Raw genomic sequence first — 15,705 nt, forward strand, 5'->3', positions numbered from 1 at the left:
TGCCCCTTTTTTTTTGCCATCTTTGTCATGTCTACAGCCCTTAGGCCTCTCCCTTGAGCCCTCTTCTCTCCAGGGCTCCCCATTCCTCATCCCTACAGAAGTCAAACCTCCTTTCCATTCATCCTTCACATTGATCCAGCTCTGCTCTCGCCTCCCCTTCCCAGGACTTCCAGACACACCGTGTCGTGTTTCCAGCACATTTGGTCCTGTTTGGGATCTGATTCAAGAATTTTCTTAGTATAACCTCTCTTTTCTCACATCCTGGAACATCCTGTATTATTTCTCTTCCTGATTAAGAAGTTTCTGAGAAAGACATTCTTCCTGAGGATGAAGCGTCTTGGCTAACAGAGGTATTATGTAGGTGCTTTTTTAGAACCTCCCAAAGAATTAGATCCAGAGCAAAAAATTTTCGTGGAGCTTAATTTAATCCTTAGCAACTCGAGGACGGGAACCCCATAGTGTAGGTTTCTGTTTCCCTTTCACTGATGAGAGAGGTTCTAGGCCTAGCACAGACCTGTAATAAACACCTGTGGAGTAACTGATTGACTGACAGCCAGCCAGGTGTGCCGGATATTTCTGTCTGGCTACAATGTCTGGGATTTTTTTTTCAGGAAACATTGTGATTATTTTCACTGTAATTATTCAGCAGATTTCACTCATTTGTTCTTTATTCTTTCTTTTTCTCCCAACTTTTCATTTTGAAACATTTAAAATATAGACAAAGATGGGCCGGCCCTGTGGCTTAGCGGTTGGGTGCGCGCGCTCTGCTACTGGCGGCCCGGTTCGGATCCCGGGTGCGCACGACGCACTGCTTCTCCCGCCATGCTGAGGCCGCGTCCCACATACAGCAACTAGAAGGATGTGCAACTATGACATACAACTATCTACTGGGGCTTTGGGGGAAAAATAAATAAATAAAATTATAAAAAAAAAAATATAGACAAAGTTGAAATAGAACAGTAACCCCATATGCTCTCCACCTGGATTCAACAATTAACATTTTTCACATTTGTTTTCCCTCTCTCTTTCTCTCTCTCTCTCTATATATATGTCTATATATTTATAACTGTCTCTATAAATATAAATACTCAGTTGCCGGGTCATTTGAATGTAAGTTGCAGACATCGTGACACTTCCCTCCCTCCATACTTCAGCCTGCCTCTCCTAAGAATGAGGACATTTTCCTATATAACCACAACAGTATTATCACAGCTAAAAATTAATAAGCATTTCAAAACATAATCTAATAGCCCTTCATTTATTCTTAAATTGGAGATGTTCGCCTTTTGATCACACAATGACTTTGCTTTCCAGAATTGAATTCTAGTCCTTGTTCTCTACAAATCCACCAGGTTTTATAGGTGTGGTAAAGGCCTATAGTTCACAGAAGACAGTTGCGTTCTCTGGTTCTGGGATGATGAGTGTTGTTCAGGCCCAAAAGACGGCTTGTTTCCAGAACAGACCACGTCCATCCGTAAGCAGGAGCAGGAGAGTGTTGTTTGGGGTCGCTGAGGGCTGCCATGGGCCCCACATTCTAAGCCCCTACAGCTATACAATGTATGATCTCTCTCTCTCAAATGTGTTTCTAGTCTCCTTCATCTACGTGCATTGCAGGATGAAAACACTATAAATGAGGCAGTTTTGCTCTTGGCAATTCTGATTCAGTAGGTCTGGGATGGGAATCTCAGGAAATTATATTTTTATAAAGCTCTCCAGGATTAGAAATCTGGCAAGGGGAGGGGAAATGGGAAATCCCTCATTATATGGTCTGCCTACACAACACTTCTCTGTACCTCTTATGTATGTGTGTTTGTGGGTTTTGTAAAATGATTCCAATTATCTTTGGAAGTGACTGGAATATAAACTATAAATAAATGAGAGACTTCCTCAGAACATCATGCACACTTGAACCAATCTTGGGACTCTGCAAGGGGCAGGGGTGGGGTAGAGGAGGCTATGGACTTAGAGTGAGATGACTGGGCATACACTTGGTGCTGCTGTTTCCCAGTTGCATGGAAGGTTTTAGATAACTTACCTGAGTTCTCTGAGCCTCAGATCATCCTCCAAGGTAAGCAGAGTAACACCTAGCTTGTGAGGACTCAATGAGACGCTGCATGTGACAGGATTCTGTATAATACACAGCAGGAATCTCACTGAGTTGGACACGTATTCACCCCAGAACCCAGCTCTATCTGGGGGGCTTCTAGGCCAGCGCACCAGGAGTCATTGACCTGATGAGCTGAGAGGCCTCCTGGGAAGAAGCTCATCCTAAAGGAAGGGCTGGAGGGGAAGAGAAGGGAAGAGGCAATTCTGAGGTCATGGAAGATCTGCCAGTCGCCAGTAGGGTCTCCCCTGTCCAAGACACAAGGAGAGAGGGGCTACAATTCAAGAGTGCACAAAAACAGAAAGAACTGGTTCTTGGTCATCTCTGTGGAATGTTGACAGGGCAAGGTGCCAAGCAGCCTTCAGCTCTCCTGACACTGGACCCCTACTTCCTCTGCCAGCTCTTGGGCTCACTCCAGTCACAGGCTGCCCAGGCCTGCATTGGCATCAAGAGGTAGTATTGCAGGGAGTGCTGGTGGCTCAGCCACCCCGGTGGACACAGTTTCTGGGAGGCTTGAGTGAGAGGATTTATACAGGGGGCTGGTGGGGCAAGAAGATCACCTCTCAGCTAACAACAAGACATTGCCTGGGGAGGACAGGAATTACTTGGAGGACTTGGAGGGGCCAGAGTCACCTCAAAGCAATCAACAAGTATTCCTTTTCACAGCTGTGTGGTGATGTAGTCTTACCCCAGGCCCGTGCGGCCTGTGACCTGGCGCTTCAGTGGGGAAAAGAGCTCTACAGAATGAAAGGGACTATTGCTCTGGCTTCCCGGCCCTTGTCTGGAGCTCCTCTCCATAGCTCTGGACCGAGGGAGGCTTGGGGGGAGGTCCCAGGCAGGATGACCCATGAGAAAGAAAAGTGAGAATCAGGCAAGCAGCCCCATGGCCTGTTCATCATCCTGAATGGCTTGACATTCCCCTACCGTGGGTGAGCTGCTCCATGTCCACAAGTCCGGGGGACTGTGTGCACGTTTCCGGGGATGCTCTATTTCCGGCAGTGTGGTTACAAGGGCAGGCAAGGATGGGAGGCAGCGACAGGAAGTAGCTGCGCTGCAGTGGTTTCGGACAGAGGCTGATGAGTGGGGGCGAGTGTCACCAGCCTTTATAGAGACTGAAAGGAGGTCAGTGATTCTTCATCCTTTCTGATTTTTTTTTTTACTGAAATATAACTTGCATATAGAAAGTGCATATATCATAGGTATATGACCCATTAAACTTTTTTGCAAACTTAACACATCATGGAACCAGCACCCAGATCAGGAGCCAGAAGGTCCCCAGCATCCTGAAGCCTCTGGTGTGCTATTTAATCAGGCTCCAACCCTATCCCTCCAGGTGACCCCTGTTTTGGCTGCCGTGTTGCCAAATGGTTACTTGTCACTCACAGGCCTGGTCTCTGCAGCTCGCTGAGCTGCTTTGGACAAGTAACACAACAGCGCTGTGCCTCACTGTAAAACTGGCATAATAATAGCGTTTACTTCATCAGGCTGTTGTGAAGATTAATAATAACCGCGTAAAATAATACACTAATACTCAAACAGCACGTGGAACAGTGCGTGGCATATAGTAAGCACATCATTAATGCTTATAGTTTTAGGGCAATTGAATTCTTTAAATCACATTGATGAATTATTTCTCAGTCACAATTCAAGTTACGAAATTTCCGGGGAGGTTGCGACAGGTGGTCAACACTTGTTTCTGCTGGGTATGGGAGTTTTCAGCTTATGTCACTAAGAGTGGCACTTTTGAGGGATGGTAGTACTTGATTCGCTATGGATGGACCTGTTGTACTCCAAAATGTCCCCTCCCATTAGAGCCAGCCCAGGGTGGGTCCTGGAAGTATGGTAGGATCTGGGCAGCACTCTTGAACATAGTCTTTTTACAATAGCCTCTATATAAATGAACTTGAACTTTTTTGGGAAAAAAAAGAGTTCTGATTATCCAATTTCAGTGTTTAATATTTTGGTCCTATTTAAGCAGATATAATTTTGTTTTTCTTTTCTCTCCTAAATGGATAGTCTCCCCCCATTCAAATATTTTAGAAAAAGAAAAATTGGACTGTCAGATTATAAAAAATGTTCTGTTGGATAAAGACACAAGTATCATCAAATTGTACTGGTCTCTTGACATCTCTGACAATGGTAACTGGTATGGTGAGCTGGCAGCAGAAATACCTAAGCTATATTTATGTGTTGCTACAAATATGTAGCTGTTCATACTGTACTATACAGTCAAGAAAAAAGCCCTAAGGGCTTCCTGCATGAAAACATTACATTGATAAATGACAGCCATGGTACTGTGCGGTACCAGGGGCTGAGTAAAGGGTGAGTTGACTCTTATGGAAAGTTTACTACTCAGCCCACTACCTGTAAAAATGCAGAAACCACACACGAGCGGCTAAAAGTGTGTGTGGAGGTGTGTTAGGAAAGTAAACAAAGGTAAAAGACATGGAAAAGAGGAGCTGTATGTGTGCCAGCTGGCTAGGAAACAAGACGAGTGGGGTTCTGGAGACAGGGTTGGGTAGCTTTAGCCCCGTGATTTCAGGTTTCTGTGGCTTTCCTAATCTGCACAGCGAAACTAATAATCAGGGTCTACCACACTGCAAGTTAAATCACTCTTTAAAGAAAATATTATCAAACTCACTGAAAAGTTGCAAAAATAATTCCCCTATGTTCTTTACCCAGACTCATGATTTTTTAATATTTTGCCCAATTTTTTTATTATCCTCTGTCTATATTTTTTCTGAACTTCTGAGAGTAGCTTGTGTATATCATGCTCCTTTAACCTTTGATACTTCAGGACATATTTCCTGAGAACAAGAATCTCCTATATAATCATAGTACAGTTATCAAAATCAGAAGGTGTGACACTGCACTATAGTGTACTATAGACAGTACATAACACTGTATATATATATACACACACACACACTGGAATACTACTCAGCCATACAAAAAGACAAAATCGTCCCATTTGCAACAACATGGATGGACCTTGAGGGTATTATGTTAAGTGAAATAAGCCAGAGAGAGAAAGACAAACACTGCATGATTTCACTCATATGTGGAAGATAAATAAACACATGGACAAAGAGAACAGATTAGTGGTTACCAGAGGGGAAGGGGGTTGTGGGGTGGGCATAAGGGGTTAAAGGGGCATAGATATATATATAGTGAATGACACATAATGATGTACAACTGAAGTTTCACAATGTTATTAACTATTATGACCTCAGTAAAATTAAAACAAATTTACCATTTGAGCCATTTTTAAGTGAATAATTGAGTGACATTTGTACCTTCACATTGTCCCGCAACCATCAGCACCATCCATCGCCACAACTTTTTCATCATCCCAAACTGAAACTCTGTCCCCCTTAAACAATAGCTTTCATTTCCCCCTCTCCCAGCCCCTGACAACCACCCTTCTACTTTCTGTCTCTCTGAATTTGACTACTCTGGGTACCTCATAGCAGTGAAATCATATAGTATATGTCTTTTTGTGACTGGCTTATTTCACTTGGAATCACATCCTCAAGTTTCATCCATGTTGTAGCATGTATCAGAATTTCCTTTTTTTTAAGGCTAAATAATATTCTATCGTATGTATGTATCACATTATATTCATCCATTCATCTGTTGATGGACACTGGGTTGCTTCTGCCTTTCAGCTGTTGTAAATAATGGTGCCATGAACATGGGAGTACAAGTATCTGTTTGTGTCTTTGCTTTCGTTTCTTTTATTATATACTCAGATGTGGAATTTCTAGATTGTATGGTAATTCCACATTTAATTTTTTGAGGAATTGGCATACTGTTTTCCATAGTCACTGCCCCATTTTACATTCCCACCAGCAACGCACAAGTGTTCCAATTTCTCCGCATCCTCTTCAACATTTGTTATATTCTGTTTTTATAATTTTGTTTTTAATAATAGCCATACTAACCGGTGTAAAGTGATATCTCATTGTGAATTTTTTTTACCGCATAATCAATGTTGGAGATGGGTTCCAGTTTGCCCTCATGGATTCTGGTTCTCATGAGGCCCATATTCTCCTTGCAGTTTCTTTGTCTTTGCACTTCTCCAGCTTTTCTTCTGAGCTCCAGATCTGCAGACTACAATGACCTCAGACCTATTGCCATGTACAATGGGAATAGACTACCATTGACTTTTTCTACCTCCAACATTGTATAAAGTTTAAACTCTATCATATACCCCTTATTCCATATCATGAATAATGGTTTTACTTTTCTGATCAAATCCTATGTGGTATACAATTGGTATACCTTCATTGGGCATTGGAGCTTTGGCTATAAATTGTCATCCTTCATCTTGGTTAGTGCCCTCTGGCCTGTTGTACTTTTTCTGATATCAGGATTACAGCTCCTGCTTTTTTCAAGTTGACTTTTACTTTATGACCAAATTTGAAAATCTTTTAATAGGCAAATTAAGCTCATTTGTAAATTGATTTTCTGATGTGATTTGGTCTCAACTCTGTCATATTATTTTCTATTATAATTACTGCATGTATTGTGCAATATTTATTGTGTTTCTTTTGATATTTGGTATGTATTCTTTGCTATTTAAAAAATTTTTCTTTTAGGGTTTTGGAATGGGGTTTCTGATATTTTGGAATATTTATATTCTGCTTTAGTGGTTAAGTTTTTATATTTTTATAGTGCCCTTAATTCCTTTCTTTGCTTCTTAACCTTTAACATCTAGTCTGTCCATTTTATACGGCCTCCTTTGACTTGCATGTATTACCTATTCAATGTCAATGATATGACTCTGTTTTCCCTTTTTCTCTCTCTCCTCTCCTTCATTGGTTTTTAGTCACACTTGTTCTACTTTATTAGGCAGTATCATGTGTACGCACTATTCTTCTACTAATTAAATACATGAATGCTCTCTGTCAGTCATTTGGCTGGTTTCCTCACTTATCTCTCTGTTTGGGGAAGCTCATTCTCCAGGAAAGGTATATGATGTTCTCTGAACTTTTGCTCTCAGTTCACATTTGTTTGTCTATAGCCTTGGTCTTGAAGGCTGGACACCAACATCCTTGGCTGGTACTTTCTTTCCTTGAGTGTCTTGTAAATGCTGCTCTACTGATGCCTCGCTTTGTATGTTGTTCTCAAGAAGTCTGATGCCAGCTTAAATTTTTATCTCTACAAGTAATTTGATCTTTTTGTCTTTAAAATCCAATAGTTTTACTAAGATATGTTTTGGAGTTGATTGTTCCAGACCAGTTTTCCAAGGTACATGGAAGTTACTTTTGATATGTAATTTAAATTTTCTCTTATTTTTGGATTATTTTCTAGGATTATAGCTTTTTTGCCCAATTTTATTGAGATATGATTGACATAGAGCACTGCATAAGTGTAAGGTGTATAGCATCGTGATTTGACTAACATATATTGTGAAATGATTACCACAATAAGTTTAGTTAACATCCGTCTTCTCATATAGACACACACACACACAAAATGTTTTTTTCCTTACGATGAGAACTCTTAGGACCTACTCTGTTAACAACTGTCAAATATACCACACAGCAGTGGTAACTACAGTCACCATGTTGTACATTACATCTGAGATTATAGTTTCAACATTAATTCTGTTTCACCATTTTGCGTTTCTACTTCAGGGACTCCAGTTATATGTATTTTGGTTCTTCTTTCCTGGCTTTCATTTCAATCACTTATCTTTGAACCTTTTTTACTTCTTTCCTTATCTTATTTTCAATTTCTTGATTATTTTCTTGCCATTCTTCAGTGTCCTTCTATATATTTATATTTGAGTATATTCTCCCTTGGGCACCTTGTAATTATTGTTTCTGGGATAGTTTTGTCTTTATTTTAAAATGTTTTCCTGAATTTGATCAACTCTGGTTGCATTTCTTCCTAATTTTTGTCTGGTCTGTTCTTAGTCCCTGAATTTCTGATTCTAGCTCTGTGTGTGTGTGTGTGTGTGTGTGTGTGTGTGTGTGTATCCAAATACATGATACTTTGTTCAGTTTGATAGTTTATGTGGTGTTACAATTTTCTCCTGCTTCGTGGTTTTATGGGGGGGGGGAGATTTTCATCAGCTAAATGCTATGATTCATTTTTTCATCATAAGAAATGTGATTGATTTTATTTTCTTTTTGCAGTAACTTTGCAGTTGATTTGATGCTGTTCTGTTACTAGGCATTTTGACACAGGGTTCCTAGTTCAAGAATATTCTCTTCTGTCTGTACACTGAAGTGCAGTTTTTAATAGCAGTGGCTGAGGAAGGGATTGGTTGTCTTTTATCTCTGTAGCATCTTTAATTTTCCCTTCTTACTTCCTTCTTTCCCTTCACTGCCAGGCCTCCCAAGGGTATTGTCCTTTCTCTATCTATCTGACTTTTCCCAGAAGCAAGGCTTCTTCAAGGCTGTCACCTCCTGTCTCATTCTCTTTGAAACCTCTTCCTTGCTTCAGTCAAGTAACCGGACTGTGTTCAGATTTCAGTTCTTAGTGGTGGACTCTCTGTAGAGAGGGATTTAGCCTGGGCCTCACTTAAGTCCCGGGCAACAGTGGAGGGAGCTTTGTTGGAATCTGATGTGTCTTTTTTCTACTTAAGTAATTCCAAGTTCAGTTCACGGCCTTCCCACTCCTGCTAGTGCTGAAGGTTTATTTGTTTGTGTTTGTATTTCCTTGAGGATATGAGTAGAGATTCAGATTCAGGCAACTGCCATTATTTTCCAGACATGAAAGCTCCTGAAATCACTTTTAAAATATCAAGTGCAGGGCCACCCCAGTGGCTTAGTTGGTAAGTTCGTGCCTTCTGCTTCAGTGGCCCGGGGTTCTCAGGCCCAGATCCCAGGAGCCAACCTATGCACCACTTATTGAGCCATGCTGTGGCAGGGGTCCCACATATAAAGTAGAGGAAGATGGGCACAGATGCTAGCTCAGGGCCAATCTTCCTCAGCAAAAAGAGGAGGATTGGCAACAGATGTTAGTTCAGGGCTAATCTTCCTCACCGCCCCGCCCCCCCAAAAGCAATCAAGTTGCCAAGTAACATTTCTTTCTTTCCTAGGAGCACTGGAAACTTTGTCCGTTAGAAGAGCATCTTCAAGGTTACATAGGTTCTGTTACAAGACAGATCTGTCTTCTTGCAACGTTAAAGATATTCAGTGTGCTAGCTCTTCTTTCTTTTTTAAGAAAGCAACCAATTAAAAAGAAAAGAATTAAAATATATATGGTGCCTTCCTTCTTCCTTATTTCATGTTTATTAAAAACAAACCAAAACAACTCAGCTATTAAGCGTTCTGTCCATCCTCGGAAAAATGTTCCCTTGAAAATTACTTGTCAGTTTCTACTTCTAGGCCACCCACCTCTGCCTAAATAAATAAATAAAATTGACACCCGGGGATCAGGGATGTTTTGCTGCAAGATTAGTAACAAAACTGCAGCGAGCAGCAGCAAAGTCGGGTTCAGGAAGGGGGTTTGCACCAAAAACTCAGGTCCGTCGGCCAGTAAGAGCAAGCCTGTTAAGGGTCTGAGGTGGTCCCAAAGACCGAAGACTGAAGAGGTGAAAATCTCAGCCGGGCAGCGCGAGGCAGCAATGACAGAGAGTGTCCCTTGTGCGTGTGCACGTGTGTGTGCGCACGTGTGCACGCGCCTCTCCCGGATTTCGGGCAGCCACCTGTCACTCACCAGGGCAGACGGGCGGGGGCGGGGCGGCGGCCGGGGCGGGGCGCGCGAGGCGGGCCCGGGGGAGGCCCTCCCGCCGCTGCCCTCCTGGCTGAGCTCGGCGTGCTGCAGCCATGGAGACGCGGTAATCCCCTCCTCCGGCCAGCGCCCGGGCCCCCGCAGCCGCCGCCGATTGGTCGCCCTTTGCTCCCTGACCCCCTCGCCGCCTCCGAGCCGCCGCTTCCTGCTCGGGCGCCGCGCGGCGCTCCCGGCTTGGGCGGAGCTCGGGGCCGAGTGCGCGCCGCCTCGCCGCCCGGAGCCGCCCGCGCCGGAGGAGGAGCCGCCGCGCCTTCCCCTTCCTCCGCTCCTCCCCGCCCGCACCCCCGCGCCGGCCCCGCCAGCACTCGCGAGCAGCGGCGGCCGCGGCCGGCGGCCGAGTCGGGAGAATGCGGCGGCGCTCGCGGATGCTGCTGTGCTTCGCCTTCCTGTGGGTGCTGGGCATCGCCTACTACATGTACTCGGGGGGCGGCTCCGCGCTGGCCGCGGGCGCCGGCGGCGGCAGGAAGGTGAGTGGGGCGCCCTGCCCGGCCCCCCCGAAACCCCGACTTCCCCCAGCGCCCCGGGCCCTCCCGGTGCCGACGCGCCCCTGCCCGGCCGCAGACCCTCTCTCTCCGAAGAGGCTGCGGGGACCGGAGGGGCTGCCGGCCCTCTTGCTCTCCTCTGCCCGGACCTCCTCTCGGCTCCCCGACTCCGGCCCGGGCCTCCTAGCCGAGTCCTCAGGGCAGGGGCTCACCCGGCCCCTCCGCGCTCGCCGGGCTCTGGAGGGGGCGACCCGGCGCAGCCTCGCAGGGCTGGGGACCGCGACGCCTTCCTTGTCTCTCCCCCTCCTCCGTCCCTCTCCCCTCTCTGCTCTACGTCATTTAAGTTGGGTCTGGTCCGGCTGCCAGGAGCTCATCCCCTGCGGTGGGAAGTTTAGGGGTGGGGGGGTTGGGAAATACAAAAGGAGGTGGGGAGGAGACGGGGGAGAGGCGGCTGCCTTCCTAGCGAGTCATGTACATGAGGAGACAGGAGTCCAAGTTTCTTTTCAGTCCTTTGATACAAGCCGCTGCAGATCCTCACCCTCTTCCCCCTTGTCACCTCGCAGCGGGGAGGGGCAGTTCTGGGTCTCGGCCCCTTCTCTGCCCATTACCTCTGGGGGCGGGGGCGCAGCCAGCCCTGTGCGGAATAAAACGGACTCCTCTGGGCCAGTGTAAGCGGAGGGCCACTGCGCCCCGAGCGAGGCCGGCCACGGACAGCCCCCGCCGCCCTTCCCCTCTCGGCCCCGCGTTAAGATTTGCTCCTCGGCCCGGCCCCCGCGCGGCCGGACGTGGGCTCCTGCGCTTGTCCTTCCCAGCCCCACGCCCCATCACGCGGGGATAGTCCATTTTCTGTGAGTGTGTTTTCACAAGCTCCAGGGCCCGGTAATTGGGCGTGGGGACCGTGTAAGCCACTCCGGACGGCCCGGCGTATTCGGGAGGAAGCGGAGCGCCGCGAGGAGCCCGACGGCGCGTCCTGCGGCCGAGCGCCTGCCCGGAGAGGGGCCGTGCGGATGCCGCCCGCCGTGTTTGTGGTGTGTGATGCAAATAGGCTCTGAAAGCAACATTATCTTTTACAAAATCCTGTAATCCCCATACTGTGACATTTAGTGTCACCGCAAACCCAGGAAATTCTGAGTTAATGGAGGTGGACCACGGGTTGGGCTGGAACCAGGGAATGTATCCTGAAACAAGCTGAACGGGACTAACTGTGCATGAACAGACTTTAGCCCTGAAGTCGGACGCTGAATGTCAACGCTGCTTGAGGTTGGCTGCTTCGGAGGATTCCTTCCTTGCTTGCTTCCTTCATTCATCCGTTGGTTCTCAGCTGAAGGTATTAGATGGACGTAGGCGTCTCATCTGATTCTTGGTCAATTTCATGGGTTTGCTTTCTCTAGAGAGGAAGAAATGAAGAGTCTTCCCCATGTGCTGAATTGGCTTAGGTTGGTTCTGAACTGACAGTGCGCTCTTAGCCCTATTTAGTTTTCTTTTTTTAATGCGGGGAGCTGTTGTATGTGTGTGTGAAGTTTCCCTTTATTCTTGAACCATCCAGAGCACTGCACTGAGGGGAAGCAGTGTAGCTGTTGACATAGTGAAAACTCTGGTCCTATTAAACTGGAATTATCTTAAAAACTTGGCTTCCCAGTAAACTGTACCTTGGCGGGTCCACATAGCCTCGTGTGCTGGTGAGACTGGGCAAAGCTTTCTGCCTTTCATGCAGAAGAAAACCAAACAGCCCACAGTTGGTATTTCTCCTCCTTTGGTTTGCCACTGTCGTTAGTGCATGTGATTAGAAGCAGCAGCACTGTGGCCTTAGCATCTGGAGAGGCTGGTTTCTCCTTGGTGGGCTTCAACTGGTGGGCTGGTAGATGATTTTTGAGGGCTGTTCCATGTTGACTTCTGAAGTGTGATGGTTAGTTAAAAAAAATAATCTAAGAACTCCTTGTGGCCTGGTGGCAATAGAAAGGTACAGAGACCATGTAGAAGGAAGTGTGGGAAATGAACAATCACACAGGGATTGGTAATTTGGGATTCTGTTCTTTCTGTCAATGAACCATAAAATTTAATCCTAGCCCTTAGAATGGTTCAGTGATTTTTCAGTTGAGGAAGAGGTGTGTAGATGCAACAGGCTTCTGAAATTGCAGGAGAAGACTCATTTACTTAGCGTGGTGGGCCCTGATGTGAAGAGGAGAAGCCCTGAGCCTGTTTCTGGAGGGGTGCTGTCCTGAATTTCCTCACCTAGAGTATAAAGGTGGGTTGTCTTCCTTTCTCCTGAATTGTTTCCATGGATTTAGAGATTAGAAAGTCTTTTCAAATTTAGTTCATCCTCATGATAAAAGGAAATATGTAGTTTTTTTAGCTTGTGAAGTATGGACATAAAAAAGTTAATGTGCTGTGCATGTAAAGGCAGAATTTAAATACTAGCTATAGTGTTTTAGATGTTATTGGACTTATATTGCTTCTCTTGTTTCCTACTATTGAAGTCAAGGCTCTAATTCCACGTTTAGCCAATTTCTCTACGCCCTGACGTTTTTCACGCGGTACCAGGCTTCTGTATTAGGCTTTGGGGATTGTCTGACAGGAGCCTGACTGGTATTTCTGCTGCTTCAGCAACCCGGCCTGGCTCGTCACTGTATGCCCTGCCTGTTAAATAACTCATCTCAGGACTGTTATTCTCCGTTTGGCAAAGCCCAGAAAGCCACCTCACCTCAGATTGCAGATTTAATAAACTAAACAGGAGCAGATGCTGAAAACCAACCCAGGCATTGCTGCCCAACTCGGGACTCAATGCTGAGGTTCTAGGTGTGTGGTCAATCTTATGCATTGTATTATTTAAAAGTATATCTCATTTATATTTGTATAGATTCCTCCCCTCCCCCATGTTGTGCTCTTTCCCCCTAAATTGATGATTTGCACTTCAAGGATGCTTTTCCTTTGAGTATCTTAAATGCTTTAAAGTTTTAATCTTGTTAAGTCTCCCCTGGGCCTTGGTATGTTGGCAGTGGATGGAGCCACAGAAGAGAGGAAGGGATTTCTGTTGAAATGAACCTGCCTCTGGGTAAAGAGTGGCTGTTTAAGATGAAAAGGAAGGGTTTTCCAGTATGTGAAGAATAATCTCTACTGAAAGAGCTTGTCAAGCCCAAGACCCCTTATCTGTGTGCCCCACCCCCGTGGGAGGTGAGGGTAAGCATTGGCTGAAGGATGTGACCAAGGGCCCCGGCAGCCCATTCACTTTTCCACCACCTTCCTGGATGAGTGGGCACAGGTGCTACAGCCCCTGCTCTGGGGGTCCAGGGGTGGGGGACTTTGAGCCTAATCTTGTAGACAGCATTTACGGGGAGGATCTGGGGGAGGAGGGTGGGCCTCTTGGAATGGTGAGGGGCTTCACTTGGCTGGAGCACGGTACATGTGCAGGGAATGTGAGTGTGAAAAAATGGAGAAGGAGTTTGGGACTAAATTTTAGAGGGCTTCGAATGCCAGGCTGACTTGTTGGTTTTTAATTTGGTTAATCATACGGAACCAGTAATGGTTTTTTCTTACTTTTTTTTTTTTTTTTTTGGTGAGGAAGATTAGCCCTGAGCTAATGTCCATTGCCAATCATCTTCTTTTTGCTGAGGAAGATTGGCCCTGGGCTAGCATCCGTGCCCATTTTTCTTTACTTTATATGTGGGACGACTTCTACAGTGTGACTTGATAACCAGTGCATAGGTCCACGCCCGGGATCCGAACCTGCGAACCCTAGGCCGCCGAAGCAGAGCATGCGAACTTAACCACTATGCCACTGGGTTGGCCCCCACCAGCTGGGTAGTGGACATTCAAATGAAGGGGAATGGTATGAATCCATTTATTGGCACTGAATGGAGATAATCATTCTTAACCTTGTGGCTGAGAACTAAATGCCATTAGTAGGTGCTGGCAAATGGTATGTGCTGAATAAATGGTATCTGGAGGGGAAAAAAGAAAAAGAAAAAAGAAAAGCCTAAATATTCTCTTCAAAATATAGTGAACCTGGCATCTTAAGTGTCTTCTTGCTCTCTGGAAAATTGTTGATATTTTTCTTTTTTTAATCCCTCATCCATTTCTCCAAGATTGATTTGGTTGGTTCATTGGGGCTTGCGCTATGAACCTCGAATGACGTTAAAGACTGCCTCTTGCGAAAAGTGGTTCAGATACCATGCCAATTCTCTTGTACCCAGCTGTGGTGTCATAGTGGGGTTCCTGTCACTGGGCAGCCAGCAGGAAAGTGGGCAGAGGACACATCTTTCTTTGGTGGTTGTGTAAACAGTCAGGGGTGTCGCTAGTGGACGTGTCCCTAAGTGGAGATTTCCTGTGGTGATCAGGCCGGCCCACTCTGCTCCCCGCCCAGTCTCTAGGCTCCCCTACTCTACCCCTGCAGCCTGGCTTCTTCTGGCAGGAAGGGAGATGGCTGTCATCACTCAAGTACACATGGTTTGAGGTTGAACACGAGGCCACCACACAGTTTAATGGGCATTAGCAGATCTGTGAGCATGTCTGTGGGTGGATGCTAAGCGAGGGGACCCGTACCACACCCTGCCACCTATAATCAGTTTGGAATTTAAAGAAATTCCTTTTGAGATGAGAGTTTGAAGTTGAGGTAGGGAGGGCAGTAGCGGGGAAACAAACTATATAGCCAGAGAATCTGACAATCTGGCATTGTGTTATAAACTTTTCTCTAAAGAAAATAAAGTTTCCCTATTCTGGAGTTATGTTGTGGCTGCCTCCGGGTGCTGGAACATAATGGAAACAGATTGTGACTGATAAACAGTGCAAAAATAATGAGCTCTTCCCTGAACCCTCTAGCAAAAATGAAGGAGCTGCTGTACCCAGCATGGAGTGGGGTCAGGGTGATTGTGCTCTGTCAGACCTTGTGGGGGATGTGGGAGGGGTGGAGACCCAGGAAGCTGTTAATGTTGTGTGGAGGCTTTTGGCCATCTGTAAATCTCTGCTCTCTCCACCCTCCTGGGGAGTGGTGGGTCTTCTGTTTGCATCAGAGGAAGAGGTCTTTGAAAGGTGGTCAGAAAAATGATTGGGGTGGGGGGAGACATACATATATATATAATTTCTTGTTGCTGCCATTCATGTTTTTCAGATCTTTGGGGAGAGGAAAGTCAGTCTGGGAAGATGTCGATTTCAAAGCAGGCAGTGCTGTGTTGCCGAACTTCTGGTGAATCCAGAGGCAGTTGGTATAGCGGAAGGAGGTGGGGGTGGGGGTGAGGCACACACAGGGACTGATTGAGGTTCTGGCTGAGATCCCCGGAAGGAGGCAAGGTATTCCTGGGGAAAATCGGTGAAGTCTCCTTGAATTCATGGGATGAGAAAACAGCCAAACCTGGCCAAGCCTACTCCCCTTCTTTG

The 15,705-nt window shown here is 46.0% G+C and overlaps 1 protein-coding gene across 1 annotated transcript in view; it reads left to right on the forward strand.

The window, feature by feature from the left end:
- Positions 1–10,035: 10,035 nt before the first annotated feature.
- Positions 10,036–15,705, forward strand: part of GALNT2 (polypeptide N-acetylgalactosaminyltransferase 2) — a 198,314-nt gene continuing 192,644 nt past the window's right edge. The window contains exon 1 of the mRNA XM_058543079.1: positions 10,036–10,320. Within this exon, the coding sequence (XP_058399062.1) occupies positions 10,201–10,320 (120 nt within the window). The 5' untranslated portion in view covers positions 10,036–10,200. The remainder of the gene's footprint in view (positions 10,321–15,705) is intronic.

This window comes from Diceros bicornis, chromosome 6 (assembly GCF_020826845.1).
Source record: "Diceros bicornis minor isolate mBicDic1 chromosome 6, mDicBic1.mat.cur, whole genome shotgun sequence".
Lineage (NCBI taxonomy): Eukaryota > Metazoa > Chordata > Mammalia > Perissodactyla > Rhinocerotidae > Diceros > Diceros bicornis.